Source organism: Lingula anatina, chromosome 9 (assembly GCF_051362555.1).
Source record: "Lingula anatina isolate TDL-2025a chromosome 9, LinAna3.0, whole genome shotgun sequence".
Classification (NCBI taxonomy): domain Eukaryota; kingdom Metazoa; phylum Brachiopoda; class Lingulata; order Lingulida; family Lingulidae; genus Lingula; species Lingula anatina.
The window spans coordinates 16668318-16693332 of record NC_141775.1 but is presented as its reverse complement, the minus strand read 5'-3'; the positions used below and the strand labels follow the sequence as shown (position 1 = coordinate 16693332).

General features: G+C 40.8%; 3 protein-coding genes across 4 annotated transcripts; 1 reads left to right on the top strand and 2 right to left on the bottom strand.

The window, feature by feature from the left end:
• Positions 1–3369: 3369 nt before the first annotated feature.
• On the bottom strand, positions 3370–24921 carry LOC147759996 (uncharacterized). Of its 2 annotated transcripts, none has more exons than XM_086995295.1 (2): positions 24696–24921; positions 3370–5601 (listed from the first exon to the last, which is right to left on the bottom strand). In XM_086995295.1, exon 2 carries the CDS (start codon positions 5597–5599, stop codon positions 4916–4918), a length of 684 nt encoding a protein of 227 aa, XP_086851421.1. In that variant the 5' UTR covers positions 5600–5601; positions 24696–24921; the 3' UTR covers positions 3370–4915. The 2 variants fall into 2 exon arrangements, with proteins under 2 accessions (XP_086851421.1, XP_086851420.1); XM_086995294.1 differs by lacking the exon at positions 24696–24921 and adding an exon at positions 11400–12989.
• On the top strand, positions 5846–10922 carry LOC106174793 (uncharacterized). The gene is made up of 2 exons (XM_013556486.2): positions 5846–9057; positions 9373–10922. Exons 1-2 carry the CDS (start codon positions 8849–8851, stop codon positions 9608–9610), a joined length of 447 nt encoding a protein of 148 aa, XP_013411940.2. The 5' UTR covers positions 5846–8848; the 3' UTR covers positions 9611–10922.
• LOC147759997 (uncharacterized) lies at positions 21497–24538 on the bottom strand. The gene is made up of 2 exons (XM_086995293.1): positions 23123–24538; positions 21497–22933 (listed from the first exon to the last, which is right to left on the bottom strand). The coding sequence occupies exons 1-2, from the start codon at positions 23978–23980 to the stop codon at positions 21497–21499; spliced, it is 2295 nt and encodes a 764-aa protein (XP_086851419.1). The 5' UTR covers positions 23981–24538.
• Positions 24922–25015: the final 94 nt, after the last annotated feature.

The following is a 25015-nucleotide window of genomic DNA, read 5'->3' as shown; positions in this document are numbered from 1 at the left end:
CTTTCCCTTACCTAGGGAATCACCGGGATACCATATCCCAAACAGCTCTTCCGAGTTCATCTTTCCCTTACCTAGGGAATCACCGGGATATCACATCCCCAACAGCTCTTTCGAGCTCATCTTTCCTTTACATAGGGAATCGCTAGGATATCACATCCAAACAGCTCTTCCAAGCTCACCTTTCCCTTACATACGAATTTAACAGAATATCACAACCCAAGCACTTCCGATCTCATTTCTCCCATACATAGGAAATCACCAGATACCGCCTCCCAAACGCCTCTTTCGAGCTCATCTTTCCTTTACATAGGGAATCACCAGGATATCACATCCAAACAGCTCTTCCAAGCTCACCTTTCCCTTTTTAGGGAATCATAACGATATAACATCCCAACAGCTCTCCCGAGCTCATCTTTCCCTTACATAGGGATTTAACAGAATATCACTACCCAAGCACTTCCGATCTCATTTCTCCCATACATAGGAAATCACCAGAGACCACCTCCCAAACACCTCCTCCGAACTCATGTCTCCACTACACAAGTGCAAAACTACCTCCCAAACAGTTCATATTAATCAATCATTAAATTTATATATTAATAAACATAAATCGCACCTCCAAACACGCACCCACGCACACTGTACGCCTACACTCTAACACAACATACACTTTACTTATTTTGAAAACAAAAACATTGAAGAAAAATAAAAATAGCCAATGCAGCAATAACCAATGTAGTTATAAAACAAAATGAATCACATGTACTCATCAAATTAAAACAACAAAACCATAAACAAAATTTGAAAAATAAAAATTTACGTGTCAACTGGTCTGCGCTAACTGGTCGAATGAACAACTGTCGTAACTTACCCACAATTCTTACCAGTATCACAACTAACACAATATATACAGTGTCGCCCCCTAGGAGAAAATAATTCCATTCTTATTCACTTCGCTCAACCGAATAGAATTATATGTTTTGAGGCCACCAATTCACCACTCCTGGCCTCCTCCTCGTCTATAATGTTCATGTGGCGCAGGTCAACCTTTGAAGGACATCCACTGCGTGTCTTATCGGCAATACCAAACCCTTCGTCGTATTTCTTCAACACATAGTAATGGCTTGTCGCGACATATTATGGCCTTCATTTTCAGTGACATAAACATGATATATTATACAAAATACTTACTGGCCATTTAGGAAGACCATTTATACAAACAATCCTGTTGATACGTGTCAGTTGATTGAAAATTAGGTAAAATTGAATAGTTTGGATTGAAGAGCGTCATCGTAATGTTAACATTAATTTTAGACGACGCGTGTCACACAGTAGTGATTATGTAATAGTCAGAGCTTAATCACTGTGTTTACCCGGCATGAATAAAGCTAACCTGAACTGATTGTTAATTAATGTGAGATGACACGTGCCAAACAGTGAAGTAAGCCCCATATATTGTTATCCAACTTTTTAAATTAAAACTCTCTGATGCTTTTAAGTATGAAGAAGGCTTTTGGTTAAGTTTGGAGTTTAGATGGTAAAAATGTACTATTCCTATAGTTTTGAATTACATAGGTGCGGAGTTAATATCAAAGAACGAAAGAGAAACAGTTGTATCAAAATTTAGGCTAAATTATTTAATAACATTTACGCCGGTCACGTACGCACTTCCTACTTGGTGTGATACAGAACCAAGGAGTCAGTCTTTCGGCCGGCCACCATTTGCCTTGTCAAATAAAGACATTTTTGATATTCGACAACGGGCCAATTCCCCAGGCAACTTTTGCGTTCAGTTAATGGGAAGATTGTTTACTGCTGATGAACGAATACAAAAGGACAGAAATGTTGCGGGTGTAGATGGGAGAGATCCTATATGCAAATATAGCCTGAATTATATTAAAGATATGGCCTACAAAATGTCTATTACTCAAACAACTGACAAGTCTTTTTGGAAAAAATGTATTTCATCTACGAACAAAGCTAATAGAAATATATTGACCTACTGTAAAAATAAATGTCAATAGTGTTTATAATATGACAGTGTTCTCAATAATTTTTTTAAAATCCGAGTCCATGGGACTCACATGTTTGACAAAATGTGAGTCCCATGTAAATTTTCCGAGTCCTTCTCTTGAAGAAGAAAAAAAAATAAGTACCATTTAGAATTGCACAAATGTGTTTATTGAAATACATGTAACAGGTCAAAATTATGTAAAAATATAGCAAAATAAAAATATAACATCTTACAAAACATCTTTTTAAAAATAAAATTCTGCAGACTCATTGTACCAGGACTAGTCTACTAGAGAACGAAACTCAGTAAGTTTCTGTCAAATAAAACCAGTACTTTTCTGTTTTAGAAATAGAAAAGAGAAAGAAGTTCTGGCTTTTCCACCTACAAAAGTCTGGACATAAATAATCAATTTTTTGAAAATTGCAATGTCGCAACTTTCATCCACTTGAATGCCTATGTATTTACTTTTCTCTATGGCATTTTTCATGTCATCCTCAATAGTATCTGACAGACACTGAACCATTTCATTTACCACTCCAGCTGACGTATAGTGTCCCTTCATTGACTGAAGTAGGCAAAGGTCCGGGTAGAGATTTAGAGCCAAGTTATGAGATACCAAAAAGTACACAGTTTTCATCTGATGACCGAGGTTGTCATCTGTTTTTTGTTCCGCTGTGGATATAGCCCGCTGTAGAGCTGACTGGCCCTTAAGAGTAGAAGCCGCTTGCTTATGTTGTTCGGACTGCACGTGTCGAACAAGTGTAGATCTCTGGTAATCACTGCATCCCCGATCAGTTGTAAAAACGTTACTCTTCTTGGCACGTTTACAAATGGAGCAAAACATAAAGTTGTCCGTGACATAAAGCCAGTCTTTAAAACTGGGATCTTCCAGCCAGGTTTTGTTGAAAGTCCGGATCTTTTTTAAGCATGGGACTGCGCCATTTTGAGACATTACAACCACCTGCATTCGGCACCCCTCGGTCTTTTTCGTCAGGGATAACCTCGGCCGTAATGAGCGCCATTTTGCGTATTGCGTCATTCGGTAGATGGCGCACTAAGTGACGTGACAGGCCCAGCAAACTGCCAAACACGGTGTGTTTTTGTAAATTAATACGCTAGTTTCACCAATCACATCACTCATTCTGTATAATTTCCGTGGTCACTAAGATAATCATCCCTTTCAGTTGTTTTTTTATCTCTCCCACTAATCACCCGCCTAAACAGGACCGCATTTTTTTTCGTCCCTGGGACGAAAGGGTGTTGATTATTTTACGTCCTTTTTAATTTCATTGCGTTTTTTACATATTGGGACGCCGTAAATGAGAACATTATGTATATAACAAAGACGGTTTGAAGCATTATAAATATTACATGTACAAGTACGAGTAGTGTTTTATTTGATCTTTCATAAATACATAAATTCATTTATTCAACTCTATGTAAATTCAATCAATCCATAGCTACAATGTACACGAAAGTTGCTTTCATCACGTGCACCGAATCTTTTTGGTAAAGTGATTTAAAAAATCACTGTAAGCAAGTTCTTATACTTAAAATCTCCGTATTAGAGTAGAGTGATCAAAGTAGGGTCACCCACGCGAAGTAATGACCACTGCTCCACCTTGGGCCCAATACCTATCATCGCAAATTGATTACATAAAACAGGCTACCATGGAGACACGCGACATTGTACAGCAGTTGTCAAACCGTGTCTGTGAATTAGAAAAAGATGAACAGTCATTAAACGATACCACCGATCATCTGTTCACAGATAATAAGAAACTGATAAACATACTCTCTGGACAGCAACGATATCTTGAACATTTAGATTATAAAGAAAGAGAGCGGAATTTAATTGTATTAAACCTGCCAGAGGATGATGCATCGAGCGATGAAGTCAAACTAGCGTCAGTATTCAAAGAAATAAAAGTTGGAAATGTTGAAATCGGCTCTTCTAAGTGTCTGGGTAAAGAAGGCAATGACGGAACGGCGCGACCATGCCTGGTGTCGGTTGAATCTGCATCAAAGAGGAAGGAAATACTGATGAACGCATCCATATTGCAACACAATACAAAATTCTCAAATTCGCCTGAAAAGAGATCAACACCCTTCGATTCGGAACGAGTGGAAAAGGTTATTTGCAGCAGAGGCGGATGAGAAGAAAAAACCAGAGAACGTTGGACACAATATTTATTTTGATAAAAAGTCCCGCATACTGCTAAGGGATGGCTGCGTATTTTACCGGTTTGCAATTCAGGATTTTCGATAAGCGAGCAGAAACAATCAATTTCAATTTTATCATGGAATATTAATGGTGTGAAAAATAAATTGGATCAAAACTATGTTCAAAATTTAACTCAGGATATAGATATGATATTTCTGAATGAAATCAAAACGGATTTACATTTTCCTTACCCGGATATGTTACTTACACTAGCACTGGCGGGAAATAGTCTAGGTGACTGGTGCAAAAATTGCTCAAAAGATGGAAAAAGCATGAAACTTGGCACAAATGTTCTTTGAACTATGCTGATCATTTTCAAGGGTAGTGCCCAAAATTTCAAAGCTTTGCTTAGCAACCGTTGCTAAGGAAGTGATTTACCTTAGTAACAAGCTAATTGGACCTTTCTTGTTCAGTTTAAATGATTTAAAAAGGCTTTTAATAATATTTCAAGCCATCAGAACTATCACTATACTATTTTAAGACATTAAAAACCCAAGTAAACCATTGCAACAGTTGCTAGGCAGCATATTACCCTAGCAACAAGTATTTAATATTATATATTTAATAATATATATTTTATAATATATATATACAGATATTCTGTAGCATTGCTATGCTCAATTTCCTTCCATGGGAAGAGATAGCCATTCAGATGGTAAGCTCTTTTGGATGCTGAATTAGCCAATTTCTGTATCGACCGACAGTGCAACAAATAACATATCGGCGTAAATCATACCAGGCTGTAAATTGTTGTCATGTGCAATTATGGATTTACCCATATTCAAATATTGTTTACTGTTTAATTGCAGGTGCAACTCCTCAATGGAGTCCAGACTGGAGTTGGGGTCGATGTTACTTGACCCCACACCAAGTTCAGCCTCATCCAATTGCGTTTCCACCTCCATAGGCTGAACCATGCCACTCCCATCGACCACCTGGGAAATAAGCGTAATGTTTGGGTCTTTCCCAAGCCTGAAATCACGAGTGTTTTGTCCACCATACTCCACGGAGGGAGCAGATTTCAAAACTCGTGCAGGAGGTGTGAAATTCTTAGGAAGGCGCCAAACATTTTTCTCAATCCAGTTTTTAGACGCAAGCCCACTGAATTGTAGTTGGTAGGCCACTTGCTGCAACCATGCCAGAGACGTGGCATACCTACCGGAAGCACGAAGCTCCTTTTTATAAATGGTAGCCATCCCAGCCACCGGTGTTTTAAAGTATGAGCTATGATCTTCCCCAGGCAGAGCCTGGGCCAAATCCTGGACAAACTGGGCTCCAGGGACATCAATAGGGGACCCATGTTGCAATCGTAGTGAAGTTTCCTTCACTACTGGCGCTGCTTCTTTGATGGTATTGGCCATATCTGTAATAACAATGAAAAATAATGATTAGATTTGACATTTTACACACTTGTATTTATCAATGTTAATCGCTTCGGTTGAAGTGACGCAGTGACGCAGGATCCATGATACCATTCATGACAATAGTCACATTGAATCATGAATCTGCCCTGCAAATACAGTATGGTGTCAAATCTTCTTCTTCACTGTCACTCGAGTGCTGAAATTGTTCATCAGAAGCTAATCCATGAGGGTACATTTCTGTCCCTACAGGGCATGAGCCTGTCATGGTTAATTACAAAAATTGCATTTTTTAGCTTCACTCGATACAGATAGCCAGATAATTTCTTTACAATGATGGCGGGTCCTTTCCATGGTGAACACAATTTTCGTGATTTGCCTTTAGTTGTTGCTGTATCCAAAACATAAACCAAATTCTTTTCAGCATAAGGTCTAAGCAGGATTTTAAGGTCATAGTCACGTTTCACACGTTTCATGCGTTGTTTTTAAATTGGCTCTTGCTGTAATATGAGCTAATTTCATTTTTTGTACTAACTTTGAAATGTATTCACCATAGTCAGTTTCTTTTGATTTCAGATTTGGGAACATAATTTGGGCTGGAGTATTGACCTCCCTCCCAAGCATGAGCATATTAGGGGTATACCCCGTACTTCTATTTACAGAAGCACGCAACGCGCCTGCAATTTGCTGGACATATTTATCCCATTCACCCTAATTTTTACCCAAAAAACACCGTACGGCATCCATCAGGGTACGATTGAACCTTTCAACGTGTCCATTTGCAGTCGGTCGGTACGGAGTAGTGCGTGATTTGTGTATATGTAAAGCCCTACACAAATCCCCGAAAAATTGACTTTCAAAATTCCGTCCCTGATCAGAAAAAAGTTGATGGGGATAACCGAACCTAGAAAAGAAACAGTCAATTGCTGCTTTCGCGGTAACTTCAGCCGTTTGAGAAGGCAACGCACTCTACCGACTTTGTGAATTCATCAACCATGACCAAACAATGCTCATTACCTTTTGATGTTTTAGGTAGCGGTCCCATGAAATCAATATGAACCCGTTCCATCGGAGCACCTGCAACATATTCAGTCAGGGGGACTCTTCCGTAACACCCTTTTTTCTTATTTTTATTACAGATGTCACAACTCAAGACATAATTGGCTATTTCTTTGCTCATATGGGGCCAGTAGAATTTTTCTTTGATTTTTGTTTTTGTTCTAGCCACTCCTTGGTGACCAGCTGAAGGGATATCATGATGTAATTTGAAAACAGATTTTTTTAATGATTCCGGGATGACTAATTTTAGATCTTTGCTTTCCTCTTCAGTTTTGAAAATAACTCCATGATGTATTTTGAATAATTCTTTATTCAGCCAGTAAGTTTTGGATATTGGGCTGACCGGAAGAGTGCACCCTGATCGGGGGTATTCCCATTGTATAACCGGGAGAAAGCCGCAGGAGCATTGGTCAAGCCGAAACCCATACGGACGTGTTCGAATAATCCGTATTTCGTGATAAAAGTCGTTTTATGCCTATCTTCGGATTTAATTTTGACTTGCCAATACGCAGAATTGGCATCTAACTTCGAAAACCAGATGTTTCCCGACAGCGTGTCTTTGCCACTCTCGTAAAATGTTTAGCTCAGGGTCTTTTGCTTGCTCAGTTTTTAATTTTTCCATAGAAAAAACCCAACACTGAGGAATATTCGGGTTTGAATTTGACTTCGCCTCCAGACCACACGCATTTATTTCTACATGAGATTCCTTAGGTTGCAGAGCGACATCGGTAGAGAGGGCTACAATTTTTTCTAGAATACAATAGAAAAGATGTTCCGTACCCGTTTCTCGTCCCAGATTGACTGTATTTAATGAGGATGTCAGTTCGCGTTGACTTTTTGTAGACTTACCAGTAAATTTGGATGACAATTTTTTCTTTTCTGTTAAATTGACCGCTTCGTCGACGTCACCGAAAAAACTCCCCCAGTTTTCATGGGCTCTGACGCAATAACTACATCCTCCGCAAGGTAAATTTTCCGGCTTTATTCCCGCAATATACTCGTTACACGGTGCCAAACGGTCGGGTATTCTAGACAAAGAATCAGCATTGCTATGCTTAGCTCCGGCACGATGTTGTACGATCATATTGAATTGCGAAAGCTCTGCTATCCACCTCGCGAGTTGACCTTGAGGCTCCTTAAACCTCAATAACCACGTCAGACTTGAATGATCGGTGCGAACGGTAAATATTCGGCCCAAAAGATAATACCTGAATTGTCTGGTAAATCTCACGATAGCCAAAAGCTCTTTTCGCGTGGTGCAATAATTCTTTTGTTCGGGAGTTAACGCGTAGCTGCCGTAGGCGATTACTTTCTCCTCGCCGTTTTGCACTTGTATTAACTCTACACCAATCGAATTGATTTGAAGCGTCGTTATCTAAAATAAACGGATCTTTTGCGTTTGGTTACGATAAGACTGGTGGTGTAGTCAATGCCGTTTTGAGCGCTTCGAAAGATTGAGCTTGATCTGGTCCCCATTCAAAGGCATGTTTACCTTTAATTTTGCTCAGAGGATGGGATATTTCCGCAAATTTTTTTATAAAAGTCCGGTGATAATGATAAAAGTCGTTTTATGCCTATCCTCGGGTTTTATTTTGACTTGCCAATACGCAGAATTGGCATCTAACTTCGAAAACCAGATGTTTCCCGACAGCGTGTCTTTGCAATCTTCCATTAATGGTAATGGATACAGTAGTTCGCTACAAATCTAAGTTGCGAGATGTTGGTTTGGACAAGTGCCCATACAAAGAGCCTGGAGACAGATGGATCAATGACCCAAAGCAGTGGCCTCCTCTTGGACATGCTGACATATTTTATTATTTGATAGAATCCCCAAGTAGGTTTTTTTATACATAAGTAGCAGATCTGTGAAAACCTTTAATATTTTTTATGTTGATACAAATACAAGCTAGCAGCTTTTATAAAGCACAGATCAACATGCTAGTTTAGGGGCGTGTAGATAAGATATTGCTGATTTCTTTAATTTTGACAGATTTAAACTATTTTATTTTATTTTATTTTATTTTAATGAACTGAAAACCTTAATAACGGAAGTATTTAAGGGTGTTGTCAAAGACCAAAAGTTTCCTTTTAATTTTTGGGAATATATGTCTCTTTGCTGTGTCATATTGATTGAATTCTGATTTATATGTATGTATACGTTACAATTTTTGTATCTACACCCGAGAAAATATGAAAAACTACAAATCATTAGACGCACACAAATTCTTTGTGGCTGGATGGGTGCAAACAGTCTTTCATATCAAGACATGCAATGGAGACTTTATTATGAGAGCTGATGTCCGACCATCATGGCGAGTAACAGATGAACCCCACCAACTATGGATAGCTGTGAGGAAGGATGGTCAGGTCATTGCTGCACACTGTGACTGTATGGCAGGGTAAGCAAGTCACTTCAGCTACATCAGAGATGTTTAATGGTTAAAATATTGACCAACCTTAATAAGTACATTTTCATCAGATCAAATTTTCAGCAAGCACCCAACTGGTTAAAAGGGACAAAGATGGATCACTCCTGTTAGATCAATCTAGGTATAGGAACATAGTCTAATTTTCACATCTGTTCATATCAAAAAGCCTTGGTTAAAAAATGAGAGTCATTCTTGTATGTTGTTAGCCTGTAAAATTGCTCCTAGTGCTCTTGCATGTCACACTTAATCCATGTCATTTATGCTTTTGTAACATATCCATTTCAGATTAGGTGAAAGTTGTTCCCATGTGGGGGCATTGCTTTACAAGATAGAGGCAGCCGTTAGACTTGGATATACAACATCAGCATGCACAGATGAACCCTGTGTCTGGAATGAGTGCTTTGTGAAGAATGTTGAGCCTGCTCCCATTGCTGAACTTAACTTCTACAGTGCCACAGCAAAAGAAAAGCTGCGCAAATCTACCCGTGAACAAAAAAGAACTACCACCCCCTTTCACTGCTGAAGAACAGAAAGCTTTTTTTGACTCATTAAAACCATTTGGTACTGATGTTGTTTGCTTGAGCGCCTTTAGTGGTAATTCTGAGTGCTTCGAGGGATTGGGCCCCAGGACAGAAAAAAAAAGCTAAGATCCCCGCATCTCTACGCAACTTATACAACAACCAGAATAATGAGCTGTCACACAGTGACCTTTCTATAATGTGCAGCGACATAGACATTAGGATAAATGCTGAGGAAATTGAATTGGTGGAGAAAAACACACGAAACCAAGCAGGATCTTCACTATGGCAAGAAATGAGAGCTGGAAGAATCACAGCATCTGTTGCAGGAGATGTAATGAAAACAACCATTGAGAAACCAGCTAAATCCACCATACAAAAAATATGCAACCCTCAGAGCCAGTCACCAAAGGTTCCTGCCCTGGAGTGGGGGAGACTTAATGAGGACAATGCCTTTGCTCTATATGGAAATGAAATACATCAGACAAAAAAACAGTTTCACAAGTAATTGTACCCCCAGTGATTTGTACATTCATAATGTATCTTAACAACACAAGGACAGTAGTCTAAAAAAATGTGGACTGTTCATTTCTGAGGATATGCCTTTTTTGGCAGGATCACCTGATGGGATTATCAGGTGTACCTGTTGTGGTTTAGAAGTAGTAGAAATCAAATGCCCTTATCACTGTAAAGACAATATATGTATATGTCAGGGAATCCATATCATCTGTCAAAATTTTTTGTCTCAAAGCTGATTTTAGTTTAAGGTCAACACATGTTTATTTTTCACAAGTGCAGCTTCAGATGTTTGTGACTGGTGCTCATAATGCAGATTTTGTTGTGTGGTCACCCGCAGATTGTGTGGTGACTAGTGTTAAGAGATGATAGTTACATTCAGACCATGACTTCCAAATTGGCATCATTTTGGAAAAAGTGCATTTTGCCAGAGCTTCTTACAAGGCGTATTGGAAATGTAAATGTATCAGTAATGCCATCCACCAGCAAGCTTGTGTATTGCTATTGCAAGTCATCAAAGGAAGATAGGGACATGGTAGCATGTGACAAATGTGGCAATTGGTTCCATTTAGACTGTTTAAAATTGAAGTGACTGCCTAAAGCAAGGTTGTGGTATTGCAAGGAGTGTAGAAGTGCCAAGAAACATAAAACTGTTTAGATGTTCAGCTTTGATGAATGCAATGCACTTATTTCTTTTTTTTTTTTTAATTTTAATATATGTTTCATGCAGTAGGCAATTTGAAAATATATTTGTATTGCACTGTACATTAAAACTGTACATTACTTTGACTGTGCAGCAAGCCTGTGGGTCTTCTTCTGTGACATGCATGTTTATTACACTGTATATAATCTGACCAAAGATAATAAAGTTTGATAAAAAAATTGATTTTTACAACTATTTAATTACTCTATATTTGTTGCTGAATTCTGAGATAATTAGTATCAGAATAATTGCTTTAAAGTTTTTTTATAATGATAACCAAAAGGCATAGCTAGAAATTCACCTTTCTGTGCTTGACAGTTCAAAAATTACCACAAAACTGCTGAAAAACATGGAAAACGAATGACAAAATTTTATACAAGACATAAGCTCCATGTATTTCGTGAAAGTTAATATAAAGTCTATTTTCCCTGATCAACATTTAAATCAAAGCAAAATATTATTACAAGTATATAGTTTTTCTGGTTGATAAAATTAACACAAGCTGAGGTTATATACTGACACTAATAAATAAAGTGAACACCGCAACACCGATCTTTTTCTTCCACCTAAATCACCTGTAAAGCTCTTCTGACAGGGAGAAATCCAGGTAAGTCCCATTCAGGTGCTGTCAGTGACAAGATTCCAGAGATATATCTAATAAAAGATAATATCAGGTGTAAACTGTAATTGCAGCCCGTTGGAGAACGGTTGGCTTTATCGCTGATAAAATCACCTGCAGCTTTAGAAAATCCTCCTGAGGCCCATGACTGACGCTAAAAACCCTAGTGAATATGGCCAAGTGGTTGTCACAAGTAATTGTCCTCTGGTCTGTTTGATATTAACGATCAAAGTTCGCCAATTTAACATTGAGAGTAATGGGCGCCAGCCAATGTTTTACCCTAGTCGGCCATCTTGTGACGTCATGCCGACTGTAACTGTTATGTGTAGGGTCGACGTTAGTTCCAAGACTCAAGTCTAAGGTCCACCGCGCACTTGCATTGCGCATGTGACGTCAGTCAATAACAAAAACAAATTTATCGCATGCTGTTGCATTGCTGTCTTCTCAGTTAAACTTCAAGTAAGAACTTTAGTTTTGCGGTTTTCTTCGTTTGATTTGAAATGACGATTTAAGTGTATATCTTGTAAGTTGAATGTCCTCTTATTTTTTTTTTTTTATCTAATTTGAATAAAAGAACTATGTTTTGTCTTTAGTCAGTTTAATTTTGAACTTCATTTTTACCCGTCTCGTGAAAGCGATATATATTCATTAGCGTTTTTGGTACGTACTGTACAGTTGTAGTACACTGTGGTAATACATGTGCCTCTCACAATAGTCATGGTGGTGCAAATGTCCGTCTTATTAAACATTTTGACGAAGTACAAAATCACACAAATATATATATACTTGACTAGAATAAAAAATTTTAGAGGCAGGTTAATTTTTTATTTTCTCTCTTTAAAAACACACATTTATTTTAAAAGTATTATATTGTCATATTTTAAAAGTCACACTAAGCTAGCTCAGAATGCAAAATTAAAAAATATTATTAGATTTTTGTGATGTCCCTTGTTATTCCTCTTCTTCTTCTTATAATTATTATACCAGTAATTCAAGCTGTAATTTTTATATCTAAATCAATCTATTGAAAAAAAAATAAATATCATGATTGTTGTATTCTAACCAATGCATAACTTCCATTTGGACATACCATAGCGTTCCCATCAAATGTTGTGGATGACATTAATTTTGCTAGTTAAGAAAAAAAGAATTTGTAGATTTTTTTCTTTTATTGGCATTAAAGACAATTATTATAAATTCAAAAAATTTGCCAAGAAAATCCATTGGATCATTCAAGCTATTTATTTGATATTTGGTGATCATTTCAGCATCTTTCCTTTCAGCATACTTTATGAATAATATGTTAGAAGTAATTGAAAGTTTAATGGTAAAATATTGGCTCAATTCTCGTTCAGCAGAATTGTCTCATTGTTTCTTGTGCATAGGACTACATTGTGGGGGCATCTGCATCAGGAAGGTATTCAACTTATTTGTTACACAATCTGCATGGTGTAAGCACTCAGCATAGTTGGACCCCTTTGCAAATTTTGGACAAACGGTACCCTCTACCAGTGCGGCAGATTATATAGGGGAAAATGGAAAATCGACCCTGTGACCTTTGGCTAGTTGATAGTGAAGATATATATATATATATATATATATATATATATATGATTATATAATATATATATATATTTGAAAGCGTATGTTTCATTTTGCAGAATGATTGACCCCAAACCACATAATACAAGGATTTACAGTTCAGCCGTAGGATTATGTACAAAAAAATAAAAACAATTCTTATTCATGTGTACATTACAGAATACGTTTCTCTTATTTCACCTATATACATTTCAGGTTTCAGGCCCTGCATGTACAAGGTACTGGTACAGTACCTTTGGGTTCACAAAACTGCTGCAATAGTTGTGAAATATCATTCCTCTTCGTTTGTTGCAGGCCTACATTTTAGTCTTCAGTCATTAGCTTCATTCACAAGCTAAGATTCACTGCATGGAAAAAATGTTCCATTGTATCCTTGTAGATCGCTGGACCTGTTGTGATCATGAACTAAGGGAAGAATGCAAATCCTCCTTCAAATTAATTTTTTATTGGGGGTATGGGGTATGGGTATGCCTCAGAATTTGTATTTTCCTTATATTTAAGGTTTAAATTCACGTTTGTTATCAGAAGTTAGTTGCAGTCTGGTTAGTTTCAGAAAACAAAGAGATTTTAAACAGACTTTTATTGAAGTATCCAACAAAGTACCATGTTAAATTGGTCCTGTTATATTTGCTCCCATTAACCAACGCAAGTTAACAGGTACAAACTTCAGGCAAGGATGGACAGAATACAAAGTACTGATCGAAAAAGTAGCATAATCAGATTGTACAATGTACATCATCCGTCTGATCATCAAGTCTGTACAAGTTTATGGACATTTTAATTTTTTTCCAAATATTTATGAGAAAATTCATATTTATAAGTTGAACAAAATTCTCAGTTTTATTGAAAAATAATTGAGGAATCTGCATCAGAAACATATTATTAATATTATCATTGATTAAACGTGATACGACTTTGGTGTTACATTAATAAATATGAAATTCCATTGTAAACTGTTATTGCAAGTTTTGAAACGAAATTCAAAGTGTGTAAATAATTTAACATGGCCTAACAGTAGAAATAACTGAAAAAATAGAACCCACAAGACATTTTTTTCTCTCTCTTTCAGGGTATACTGTACAAATCTAGTTAGTACATGAAATATTGGAACAATAATCTTTCCAACATCTCTTAATCAACCAAGGGTAAAAACCTTCGTAGAAATAAAAAAAAAAATTATAGGTTCTTCTCTATTTGGGGGTCACCATGTAATACAACAATGACATTGATAGTGCTGATTATAGAGATAGTACTAATTATAGTACGTGTATTATGACATCTTTGTGCTGATTATTAAGCGTGACTAACTTAAAATTCACACCAAAAGTTGAACACCACAGATTTTGATTGGTATAACTGAGCAAGGGAACTATTGTATTTACAAATGTGATAAAATACTTCAGGTTATCTATGATTTAGCAGGAGAGGACCACGTTTCTGACTTCCAGAAGTAGCAGAGTCCCTTGGCCTCTGTGAATTAGGAGGTCAATGTTAATTGACATTGGTAACACGAAAGTATTCCTCAACTCTCCTCGGCGGTAGTTTTACTGCATCTGAGCCATCGGTAGCGTGTCTGCTAACTTTGACAAACATCACTGAACATTTTGAATGATTCTCAGGCATGTTACAGACTCCATGTATTTCAGTGGGCATAAATTCTACATGACTGCAATGTTGAAATAATCCAAAACCAATATATAACTTGCATAAGGCAAAGTGTATAAGCAAATCAGATGAGAAAAACATTTTTTTATTTGCACTGTTGAAAAAAATAAGAGGTTTGCAAACATGGATTGCATAAAACTGGAAAACTGTAACAACTTATTCATATGTTTGTGCATTTGATTGTTTTTCTGTTGTAATAAAGATTTTTTTGCATTCGCACAAGTAGGCCTACTGCTATCAGGATACTAGAGTATGAAGTTTACCTAAAATCCTTTAAAGCATGTACAGTAAAAAAAAATGAAATTCTATATCCATGCAGGTTTAATTTTCATATCTCAAATTTCAGGATTTTATTATCATGATTACTATTTTATACTAGTATATAGTTCTAGTTTGTTAAACTTATCCTGAAAAAAAAAAATAGATTTTCAAAATTAAAAATCAGTATTAAAATAAATAAATAAATAAATAAATAAATAAATAAATAAATAAATAAAAACACACAAGCCTGCCACACTGTCACTAAATTTTTATGTATTTTATTTATGTTTATAATTTTATTCTAATGCATTATAAACACTATGTGAAAATTATATTTTAAGAAAAAAAAATTGAAGAAAGTTTTCACCAGAATTCTTACAGAGCTGTGGCACTGCCCTAAAAATTTGTCTATGGGATGTTAGTGCTGGAAGGTCCATACACTGATGTATTAATATTACTGCATGAAAATATGAGACAACATTGAAGGAAAAAAAAAAATTGAAACAACATTGAATGAAAAAATAATTGCATGAAAGAATTGCATGAAAAATACTGCAAGAAAATATGAGACAACATTGAATGGAAAAAAGAATATTGCATGAATATGAAACACTGAATAACAAAAATTTCAATTGAATGAAAAATATAGCGGCAGACCCTCAACGCTGTATCATGCCATAGATCATATAGCGTCATTAGCGATGACCTATTTATATACGACCTTCACATGCGCAATGCAAGTGCGTGGTGGACCTTAGACTTGAGTCTTGGAACTAACGTCGACCGTTATGTAGCTTATTTTTGTGTTAACACGTGACTACAGTCTAATTTGATATAATTTCTGAAAAACCGGGATCTTATTTTTGCATTCCATTTTTCTTTTCATTTATTTATGAGAACTTTTTGAACGGACTATAACTTTCTTTTTGGTGATGTGACTGGCTGGTGAATGAACCGCCCATCACGGTCTGTTCTGCTGTTTATTTATTTTTTGTATTTTTCTTCGGCGGACTATCACCTAGGTGATGTTGTTAGCACTAACAGCTAATGACAGTCTGTACGAATATTTCAACTGGAATCCACCTTATTTTATTTATCGAGAGGAATTTTGAGTGTCTACATGGGCAAACATGTATTTATAAGTAGCTCCTTTCAAATAAAAGTGGGGGAATGTTGTGTTCGTGCATTTTCCTACCTTCACCCGGTGTGCTCTCCCTGCGCGGAGAGTGTGCAATTACGGTAAGTAATGCGCACACCAGGTGGAGAGTCCAACTTCCCTGCCTGATCCCGGTGAGTACAACTCAACCACAGCTACCGTGCAGACGTGTACTATAGAAATCCCTTACGCTAATCAACTCTAGCTCCGGATATTTCTACTAATAATCTGCTTACCTTAGCAGTAACGAAATCCCTTTCCTATAGATAACCACTAGAAATCAGGATTCCAACCTCTATCTCTATCTTGCTTCACAGTAATGGCGTCGCCCTTTGTTCTCAGTGCTCCTCGCTGTAACCCACTCCTTACAGCTATCGAGTTTCTCCCAAACTGACACTCAGCCTCGACTCGGATCGAGGCCAAGACAAGCCACACACTGATGCCAGATCACTACACTCCTCCCCACTTTATCTGGATTGGAGGTAGTCATTACAATCCGACACCAACAACACATTCTTACGATCCTTGTATCACTACTCGATCAGCCCATGCTGACCCAGCCAAGGACCGCCCACGCTGTTCTCTCTACCAGATCCCTTGTCGCTTCTCGATCAGCCCAAGCTGACCAGCCAAGGAATCAATACACGGTACTCATCACTAGGAATACTCCTTCCCAGCATCTACTCCTGACCAGGTCGTACCTCTCCTGGCCAGCATTGTGGTGCACTGAAAATTGGGCCCCCACTAGTTCAAAAACAACCAGCGCCCATTCTTTTCAACACCACAAATCTTGACCTTAACCCTTCCCAGGGTCATGGCCCGGACGCACCAATCGACGTGTGCAATCCTCACACTTGTACTTCTTTATCGAGAGGGCGTCAGACGCAGTAATGTTTACACAGGACCCATGATACCATTCACTACAATAATCACACTGTATCATAAATCGGCCCTGCCATTTCTGCCTACAGCTACAATACACCCTGTCATCCCCTTTGACTGTAGAGTCAACCACGGGATTTTTTCTCCATTGCTGGATCCACAGAGGTATCTCACTGTCTCGACAAGGTTTTAACCTGTCATGATTGGCCACGAACACCGCATTTCTTACCTTCACCCGGTATAAATACGAGCTCAGCCTCTCCACGATGACTCCCGGACCCTTCCACGGGGACATAGTTTCTTACACTTCCCCCGGCCTCCGGCCGCATCCAGTATGTAAACTGAATCCCCGACCGCATAGGTTCGCTCCAAAATCCTCAGGTCGTAATCCCGCTTCATACGCTTAGAAGATACTTTGAGCTTACCTCGGGCAGTCTCGTGCGCCTTCTGTAGGTCGGCTTCTAACTCAGCCACATACCCCTCGGTACTACTCGGCTCTCTTCCCTTCTGTGGGAACATTATTCCAGCAGGAGTGTTGACTTCCCTGCCCAACATCAGCTTATTAGCCGTAAAACCTGTCATCCTGTTGACCGATGACCTGAGAGCCCCGGCAATTTGCTGTAGATGAAGATCCCACTGGTTTTGAGATCTCTCTGTAAAGCAACGCACTGCGTCCATCAATGTCCGATTGTACCTCTCAATCTGACCATTGGAAGATGGGCGATAGGGTGTCGTCCGTGCTTTATGGATCTCCAATATCCTACACACCTCAGTGAACAGCTTCGAATCAAAATTTCTTCCTTGATCCGTGTATATTTCAAACGGTACCCCAAACCGTGAGAAAAACTGTTCGACTGCCGCCTGCGCTGTCTCCTCAGCAGACTGCGATGGAAGCGGGATGCACTCCACCCACTTGGTAAACTGGTCAACCATCATGAGTATGTACTCATTTCCCCTGGTGCTCTTCGGTAGAGGACCCAGAAAATCCAAGTGTACACGTTCCATAGGTTCTCCAGCCTGGAACTCGGTTAAAGCACCCCGGCCATGTCTTGCCGACTTTTTATTTTGATTGCAACTTGCGCAGCCTCGCACAAAGTTATCCACATCTCGGCCTAACTTGTGCCAATAAAAACGTTCTCGAAGTCTCTCTTTAGTCCTAGAGACTCCCTGATGTCCTGCTGATGGTAAACAGTGGTGTAACTCGATTGCCTTAACTCGCAATCCATGTGGAAGCACTAACTTCTTATCGTCAGTCTTCGGATCTGACCAATACAGTACACCATCAATCATTACAAACATCTCTCTATCCAGCCAATAAGACTTTAATTCCTTGCTCCCTCTGAATAGAGTAGACTGATTTGGAATAATGGCGTTGTCCACATACTCCCTGATCAGATTCACATCGTGATCTGCTTTCTGTGCCGCTTTCACCTCTTCCACTGAATACCCCCAACTGCGTAGCCCTGAGGTACTCTTACTCTCAGCCTTCACAGTTGACCTCGACTCTGTTCTATTAGAGCCCACTGCAGCTGGTCTCGACTCTATATCCTTAGAGTCCACTTTAGTTGATCTCGACTCTACGCCAGTAGAGCCCACTTTAGTTGATCTCGACTCTACGCCAGTAGAGCCCACTTCTTTTGAACTCGACTCTACACCAGTAGAGCCCACTTCAGGCGTTCTTTTCATCTTTTTAGCCTGCTGACGAGTGGTGATCACATTAACTCGGACCGATTTCCCTGGGTCCCATGGGATATTCTCAATCACCTCTCTCAACATCTGGTACTCAGGCATGTCTTCCACCTTTTCATCAGGCGAGGTATCTACCACTGGTCCCAATACCTCCGGTTCTGAAAACTGCCTCACTGAGTCAACCATAACAGTGTTTACCGTCTTGCCACTGTTACTCTGTCGGTCACTTGAGGTTTCATCGCTTTCGACGCTCGTGGTACCCCCCTGGTTTTCCCCTCGGATCACCAATGGCACCACATCATCAACCTCCTCCTCAAACCTGGCCCAGTTTGAGTGAGCACGCTTACAATATTCACATCCTCCACAGGGTAGGTCTCCAAGGCGCACCCCTGTCCCAAACGTTAAACACTGCCCCGTGTGTCCAGCTCTTGACAGTGCATCCGCGTTTGCATGAAGTCGCCCTGCCCGATGTGATAGAACCATGTTGAACTGCGACAGCTCCTCTAACCATCGCGCCAACTGACCCTGCGGCTCCTTGAACCTCATTAACCAACGTAAGCTCGAATGGTCGGTTCTCACCATGAATGGCCTCCCCAGGAGATAGTGTCTATACTGCCTGGTGAAACGTACAACAGCAAGCAGCTCTTTACGTGTTGTACAATACCGCCTCTGCTCTTTCGTGAGGCCGTAGCTTCCGTAAGCTACAACTTTTTCCTCGCCATCTTGTACCTGAAGCAGCTCTGCTCCAATGGCATACTCGCTCGCATCTGTGTCCAAAATATACTCGCCATCCTGCCTCGGAATAGCCAACACTGGTGGTGAAGTTAATGCTTCCTTCAGTGATCTAAATGACACAGATTGCTCCTCACCCCACTGAAAATTGTTCTTACCAGTCATGGCATATAGTGGAGCAGCGAGTTTGGAAAAGTCCTTGATAAACGTCCTGTGGTAGTTTGCTAGGCCCATAAATTTCTCGACATCCTTTCCACATGTTGGCATCGGCCAATCTCTGACCACCTGGATATCATGCTCCGACATGGCTAAGGTGTCCCCAGTCACTACTCGACCTAGAAACTCGATCTTTCTTTGGAAGAAAGAACACTTCTTCGGCTTTAACTTTAGCCCATACGCTCTAAACCTCATTAGAGCCTCACGCAGATTCTGCAGATGAATCTCGAAACTCGCACCCAGCACCACTATATCGTCCAGAAACGCCAGCACCGTCTTCCATGATAAACCTCGAAAGACCAAATTCATAATTCTGGCATAGGTAGCTGGTGCCCCACAAAGACCAAACGCCATGCGAATGTGTTCATACAATCCATACTTTGTTATGAACGCGGTCTTCTTTCTATCCTCCTCTCGAATGGGTACCTGCCAATAAGCTGAGTTTGCATCCAACTTACTAAAGAAAACGCTACCCGACAAGGTATCCAAACAATTGTCCACCAGTGGCAGTGGGAATACATCCTTAGTGGTAACTTCATTCAAAGCACGGTAGTCAATGCAGTAACGAACGCTACCATCTTTTTTACGAATTAACACCGGCGCTGACGCCCAATCCGATGTGGATTCTTGTATTACCCCTGCTTGAATCATTTTCTGCAGATGAGCCTCCTCCTCATTAGCAAAACACACTGGTGTACGCCGCATCCTCTGCTTGATCGGCCTCGCTTGCCCCGTGTCAATTGTATGTTCTAAGGCAGTAAAATTACCTAAGTCAAACTCACTTTGGGCAAACACATCTTGAAACTCGGTCAGTACTTGACCCAGTTGAGCTTGCTGATCCTCGCTCAACTCTGTACTCGATTCCTCGAACACCTTCTGTAAATGTGGAGGAACCCCTGGCCTTTCTTCACCCTCGCCTTCGGCTGGTCTCACCTTAGGCCTCCGCGGTGCAGGAATAGAGTAATTTACTCTCACCACATCCTCTTCAGTTTGACTCGATGTCGTACTAGACACCCTCGACTCAGTCGAAACTGAACCACATTGCACATGTTCGTCAAACGCTTGTCCAGACGTCACGACTTTTTCATAAGAAAAAGCCCTCCCAATTTCTGACCCCTTCTGTAGCAGCTTATACCTGTCACTTGGGTTAATCAGCACCATAATAGGGTCACTCCCCCTATTACGTATAACCCTTGGAACCAAGAAATTACACGCGCCCCTCTCCACTGGCTCTATGACATAATCATCGAGGTCCATGTCCATTTTACATGCCACTCTGACTACAGAGTTAGGAGGAATTACCCGGCGCTCTGACACCATAACGCGTGCTATCTGGGGAACACCCTTCTCCAGGCAACAGTCCAACGTTAAACTCATGTCATCGAAGTGCAGAATCCCTCTTCCAACATCAATCATGGCTTGACCCCGATCTCTCAATATGTCGACTCCCAGCAACATCTCTTCCTCCAAAGGAGCCACGTATACTGTTTCCGTATACCACTTGTGTCCAATTTTTAATTTTATCGGACCTGCGATAAAACCCGGCATAGCCATCTTCCGCCCTGCAGCCCACAACTGCACATCTTTTAATTTTCTCGGCGGATTTTTCAAGCTATTGTAGATACTGTCAGATAAAATGGTGACACGAGCACCGGTATCCACTAATGCCCTCACTGTTTTATCACCTACTCTGATTTTTAAAGAGTAGTCGGATACGGATCCAATCTGGTTCACATACACCACCTCTGGCTCAGGTGTGCTCTTTTCTGCTTCAGATCCTTTTTCTCGGGCCTTATCATCAGTATCTTTGACGTCTGACCTAGCGTCGTCTCGGATCGAGGATAGGCCCCCTACCTCGACCCCTTGGCGTTTCCCTGCTTCGCCCCTGAGACCTTATCTTGTCTCTTTTCCAAGGCATCTCCCCATCTTGGGCACTCACGGATGAAATGTCCCTTTTCCCGGCATTTAAAACAAGTCCCATCCATAGGTCTACTTTCAGACTTGGACCCATTTTCTGCCTTCAGCGACCCACTTTTCTCGATCGCCTTCTTTTTCGCATCCAGTTGTAGAGACTTAATAGATTTCTCCATATTCTCCATTCGCTGGACCCACTTGGACATATCCGGATTAGGAGGTGTTTTCTTCTTCGCATCCAGCTGTAAAGATTTAATGGATTTCTCCATGTTCTCCATACACTGGACCAACCTGGACATCTCAGGTGTTGGAGGTATTTCGGCCGTCGCTACCTGATTTACTCTCGGGTTTCCCTGACGACCCCTCCTCGGCACCGTGTGTTCCATCACCTGGTACATTTGCTGATGCATCCTCACCAAACGCACTGCCTCACGAACAGTTGGAGGACTCCGCATATAAATAGCATGCCCCGCCTCCTTGTCCAATAAACCAGCACAAAATCGATTCACCGCCTGCATATCAGTGAATGATTCCGGCAAGCCCTCGTAAGCACGACCTGCCAAAGTTAACACACGATCAGCCCAGTCATCTAACGACTCATTAGACTCCTGAACTGAACTCTGGAAACGCGACTGTGCTGTAGCTGGCGTATCCCGCTCTCCGAACCGTTTCTCCAGTTCATGCAGCAACACTCGGTATGTTAGGCCACCTACCCGTTGACTCAGTATAGCATAGTAATCCTGAGCTTTTCCTCGCAGGCACCAACATAACCCATCGAGGGATAAGGCATCATCCCACTGTTCACGAACTGCATGCCTGACAAATAAGCTCTTAAATGCAGTCCAGTTACCACGCCCATCAAAGACTAAGTTCTTTGGAGGGTTAAACTTCCGTGTTGGGGCGCTAACTGTAGATCCCCATCCACCATGACTCCTATGATCACCATCGTGTCCTCCATTGACACCACTATATCCTCCCTGTACACCACGATGTCCTCCCTGGACACCTCTACCTCCGACTTCCATAGGGTAAGAAGCCTCATTAGTAGGAACTGGTTCCCAGGGTACATCAGCTCTCCTCTGAGAAATGACTGGCGCCTGGTATGGCCCCCCACAGTCATATCCTTGAGTGCTGATACCGGTAACTGGTACTGGTTCACCATAGTCCGGTCTCAACCAGTCTTGTCTGAATGGCTCTAGACCCCGACCACAGTTTTCACGATTCGGTCCACCATGGTTCAGTGTAAATTCACCTGGCAGCTGTTCACCATGCATATAAGCATGGCTCGGTCCATAGTGATCTAGTGTGACCTGGTCTGGCTGCCACCCTGTTGGTCTGACATCTCGGTACAGTCCACACTGGTCTCGTGTGACCTCCCTTTGCTGCTGCCCGCCTTGCACACAAGCAAGGCTCGGTCCACACTGGTCTCGTGTGACCCCACCCGGCTGATGCACATCTTGCATAAAAGCAAGATTCGATCCACACTGGTGTTGTGTGAACCCACCTGACTGCTGCCCATCTTGCATAAAAGCAAGACTCGGTCCACACTGGTCCCGTGTGACCACACCTGGCTGCAAAGTTACATGTCTGACCCCAGTAGTCGGTCCATTTTGGCCTTGTGTGAACGGACCTGGCTGATACATTGCACCATAATTCTCATGACTCCCTCGGGTGTAAGCTGGGACTGGCTCTGTTTTCCAGTGTACAGTAGCCTGTCGCACTTGGCTGGTTTCTGTCTTCCTTCCAGGTATACGCATATCCTGAGTGAATGGAATTTTCACTTCAGTGTCATCACCATGCCCTGGATTCTCGGGAATAGGAGTTATTCCCCACGGAATTTTACTCAACGGCCTTCTAGCTGGCCCTCGAGATTCCTGTCTGGAACCCACAGGAATCCCCCCAGGTGCCTGGTTAACACCTGCCTGTTCCAGGTTTACATACCTCCTATGTAACTCCGACTCGTCTCCAGTCTGTGTAGATACCACCGTCTGCACTGAAGTGGAGACCATTTCCCTCATCCCCTCTCCTGTCTGTACAGGCGTGGAGACCATGCGCCTCTCGTCAACCCTTGGTACCTCACTCAAGGGTGACCGAATGGGTGTAGAAGTCCATAAACACCCAATCCCGAAACCCGAAGAACTACTGGGCTCCCGTGACACCATTTTCTGATCCGCGCTGGTGTTACCTCCAGAGGCTTGCTGTACTGTAGAGAGGGTAGTATTAGGAGTAAAGTCTAATAACTCCACCACATCATCCGTCAACTTCTTTCGAGTTATTAGTTGCAATAACTCCCTGGTGATTTGTCCACCATTTTGTCTCGCTGACACCAAAGTTTCAGCTATTTTGTCACTAACACCCGGTATTAGTGACAGCTCCTGAACGTCAGCCGAGTTGACTTTAATGACATGTACATTCTCCATATTTAATATCAATATATATAAAAATGAAGAACACAAACGACTATAAATATATCTTTATTGAAAATATATAAATATAGCCCCCTCTAGAAATAATGCACCCACAATTTAATTGTTACTTGCAAAATTTCTACAAAACAGTAACGTCTGCCTAAGCAAACCGCTGAATAAACTAGAAAAACAGCTATTTGTATGAAAAAACAAACAACTACTCGTTTTTAAACTTTTATTCAGCAACGTGGGCTCGTTGTTTTCGCTGCCACCAATATAGAAATCCCTTACGCTAATCAACTCTAGCTCCGGATATTTCTACTAATAATCTGCTTACCTTAGCAGTAACGAAATCCCTTTCCTATAGATAACCACTAGAAATCAGGATTCCAACCTCTATCTCTATCTTGCTTCACAGTAATGGCGTCGCCCTTTGTTCTCAGTGCTCCTCGCTGTAACCCACTCCTTACAGCTATCGAGTTTCTCCCAAACTGACACTCAGCCTCGACTCGGATCGAGGCCAAGACAAGCCACACACTGATGCCAGATCACTACAGTACGTACAAAAATAATCAGAATTGAGACACAATACACAGTGATCTACAATCTCACTCCGTAAGTTTCATTTCATTTCAGCTACATCGCAGCGAAAACTAAGCTATAGGCCCGCAAATATACAAGTTACGAATGCCTCGTCGCCAATAAAGTATTCACTGTGTCTACTTACTGAATTGGTGAGTGATCGCTGGCTATTGTTATGCTCTTTGATTGAATGGTAGATGGATCGTCAATCTGGACACGTCCGGTACGGAGTGTAGAATCTTGACAATTGACTTTGTGACAGTTGTGATGTCACAATAGTGACGATCTCCTGCAGGGGGCGTGCTGTCCCCACCTGGCCTAGCTCACTCACCTGAGGTGGCCTATCTTGGCACATGGAGAGCAGACTAGGTGGAGGAAGGAAAAAAACTCCGATCACAACAGGACAGAGATTGTGGGATAATGCTGAACATATTTGATAAAGAAAGAGATATGATCCGACCGACG

Excerpts from the sequence above, each read along its gene's own strand:
- LOC147759997 (XM_086995293.1), bottom strand. The coding sequence starts at position 23,980 with ATGGAGAATGTACATGTCATTAAAGTCAACTCGGCTGACGTTCAGGAG. Across the intron at positions 22,934-23,122 it reads TAACTTTGCAGCCAGGTGTG|GTCACACGAGACCAGTGTGG; the intron begins GTCACACGGGAC and ends CAGCAAAGGGAG.
- LOC106174793 (XM_013556486.2), top strand. The coding sequence starts at position 8,849 with ATGAAAAACTACAAATCATTAGACGCACACAAATTCTTTGTGGCTGGA. Across the intron at positions 9,058-9,372 it reads CACTGTGACTGTATGGCAGG|ATTAGGTGAAAGTTGTTCCC; the intron begins GTAAGCAAGTCA and ends TATCCATTTCAG.
- LOC147759996 (XM_086995294.1), bottom strand. The coding sequence starts at position 11,442 with ATGGGACTTACCTGGATTTCTCCCTGTCAGAAGAGCTTTACAG. Across the intron at positions 5,602-11,399 it reads CTGTCAGAAGAGCTTTACAG|ATATGGCCAATACCATCAAA; the intron begins GTGATTTAGGTG and ends TTGTTATTACAG.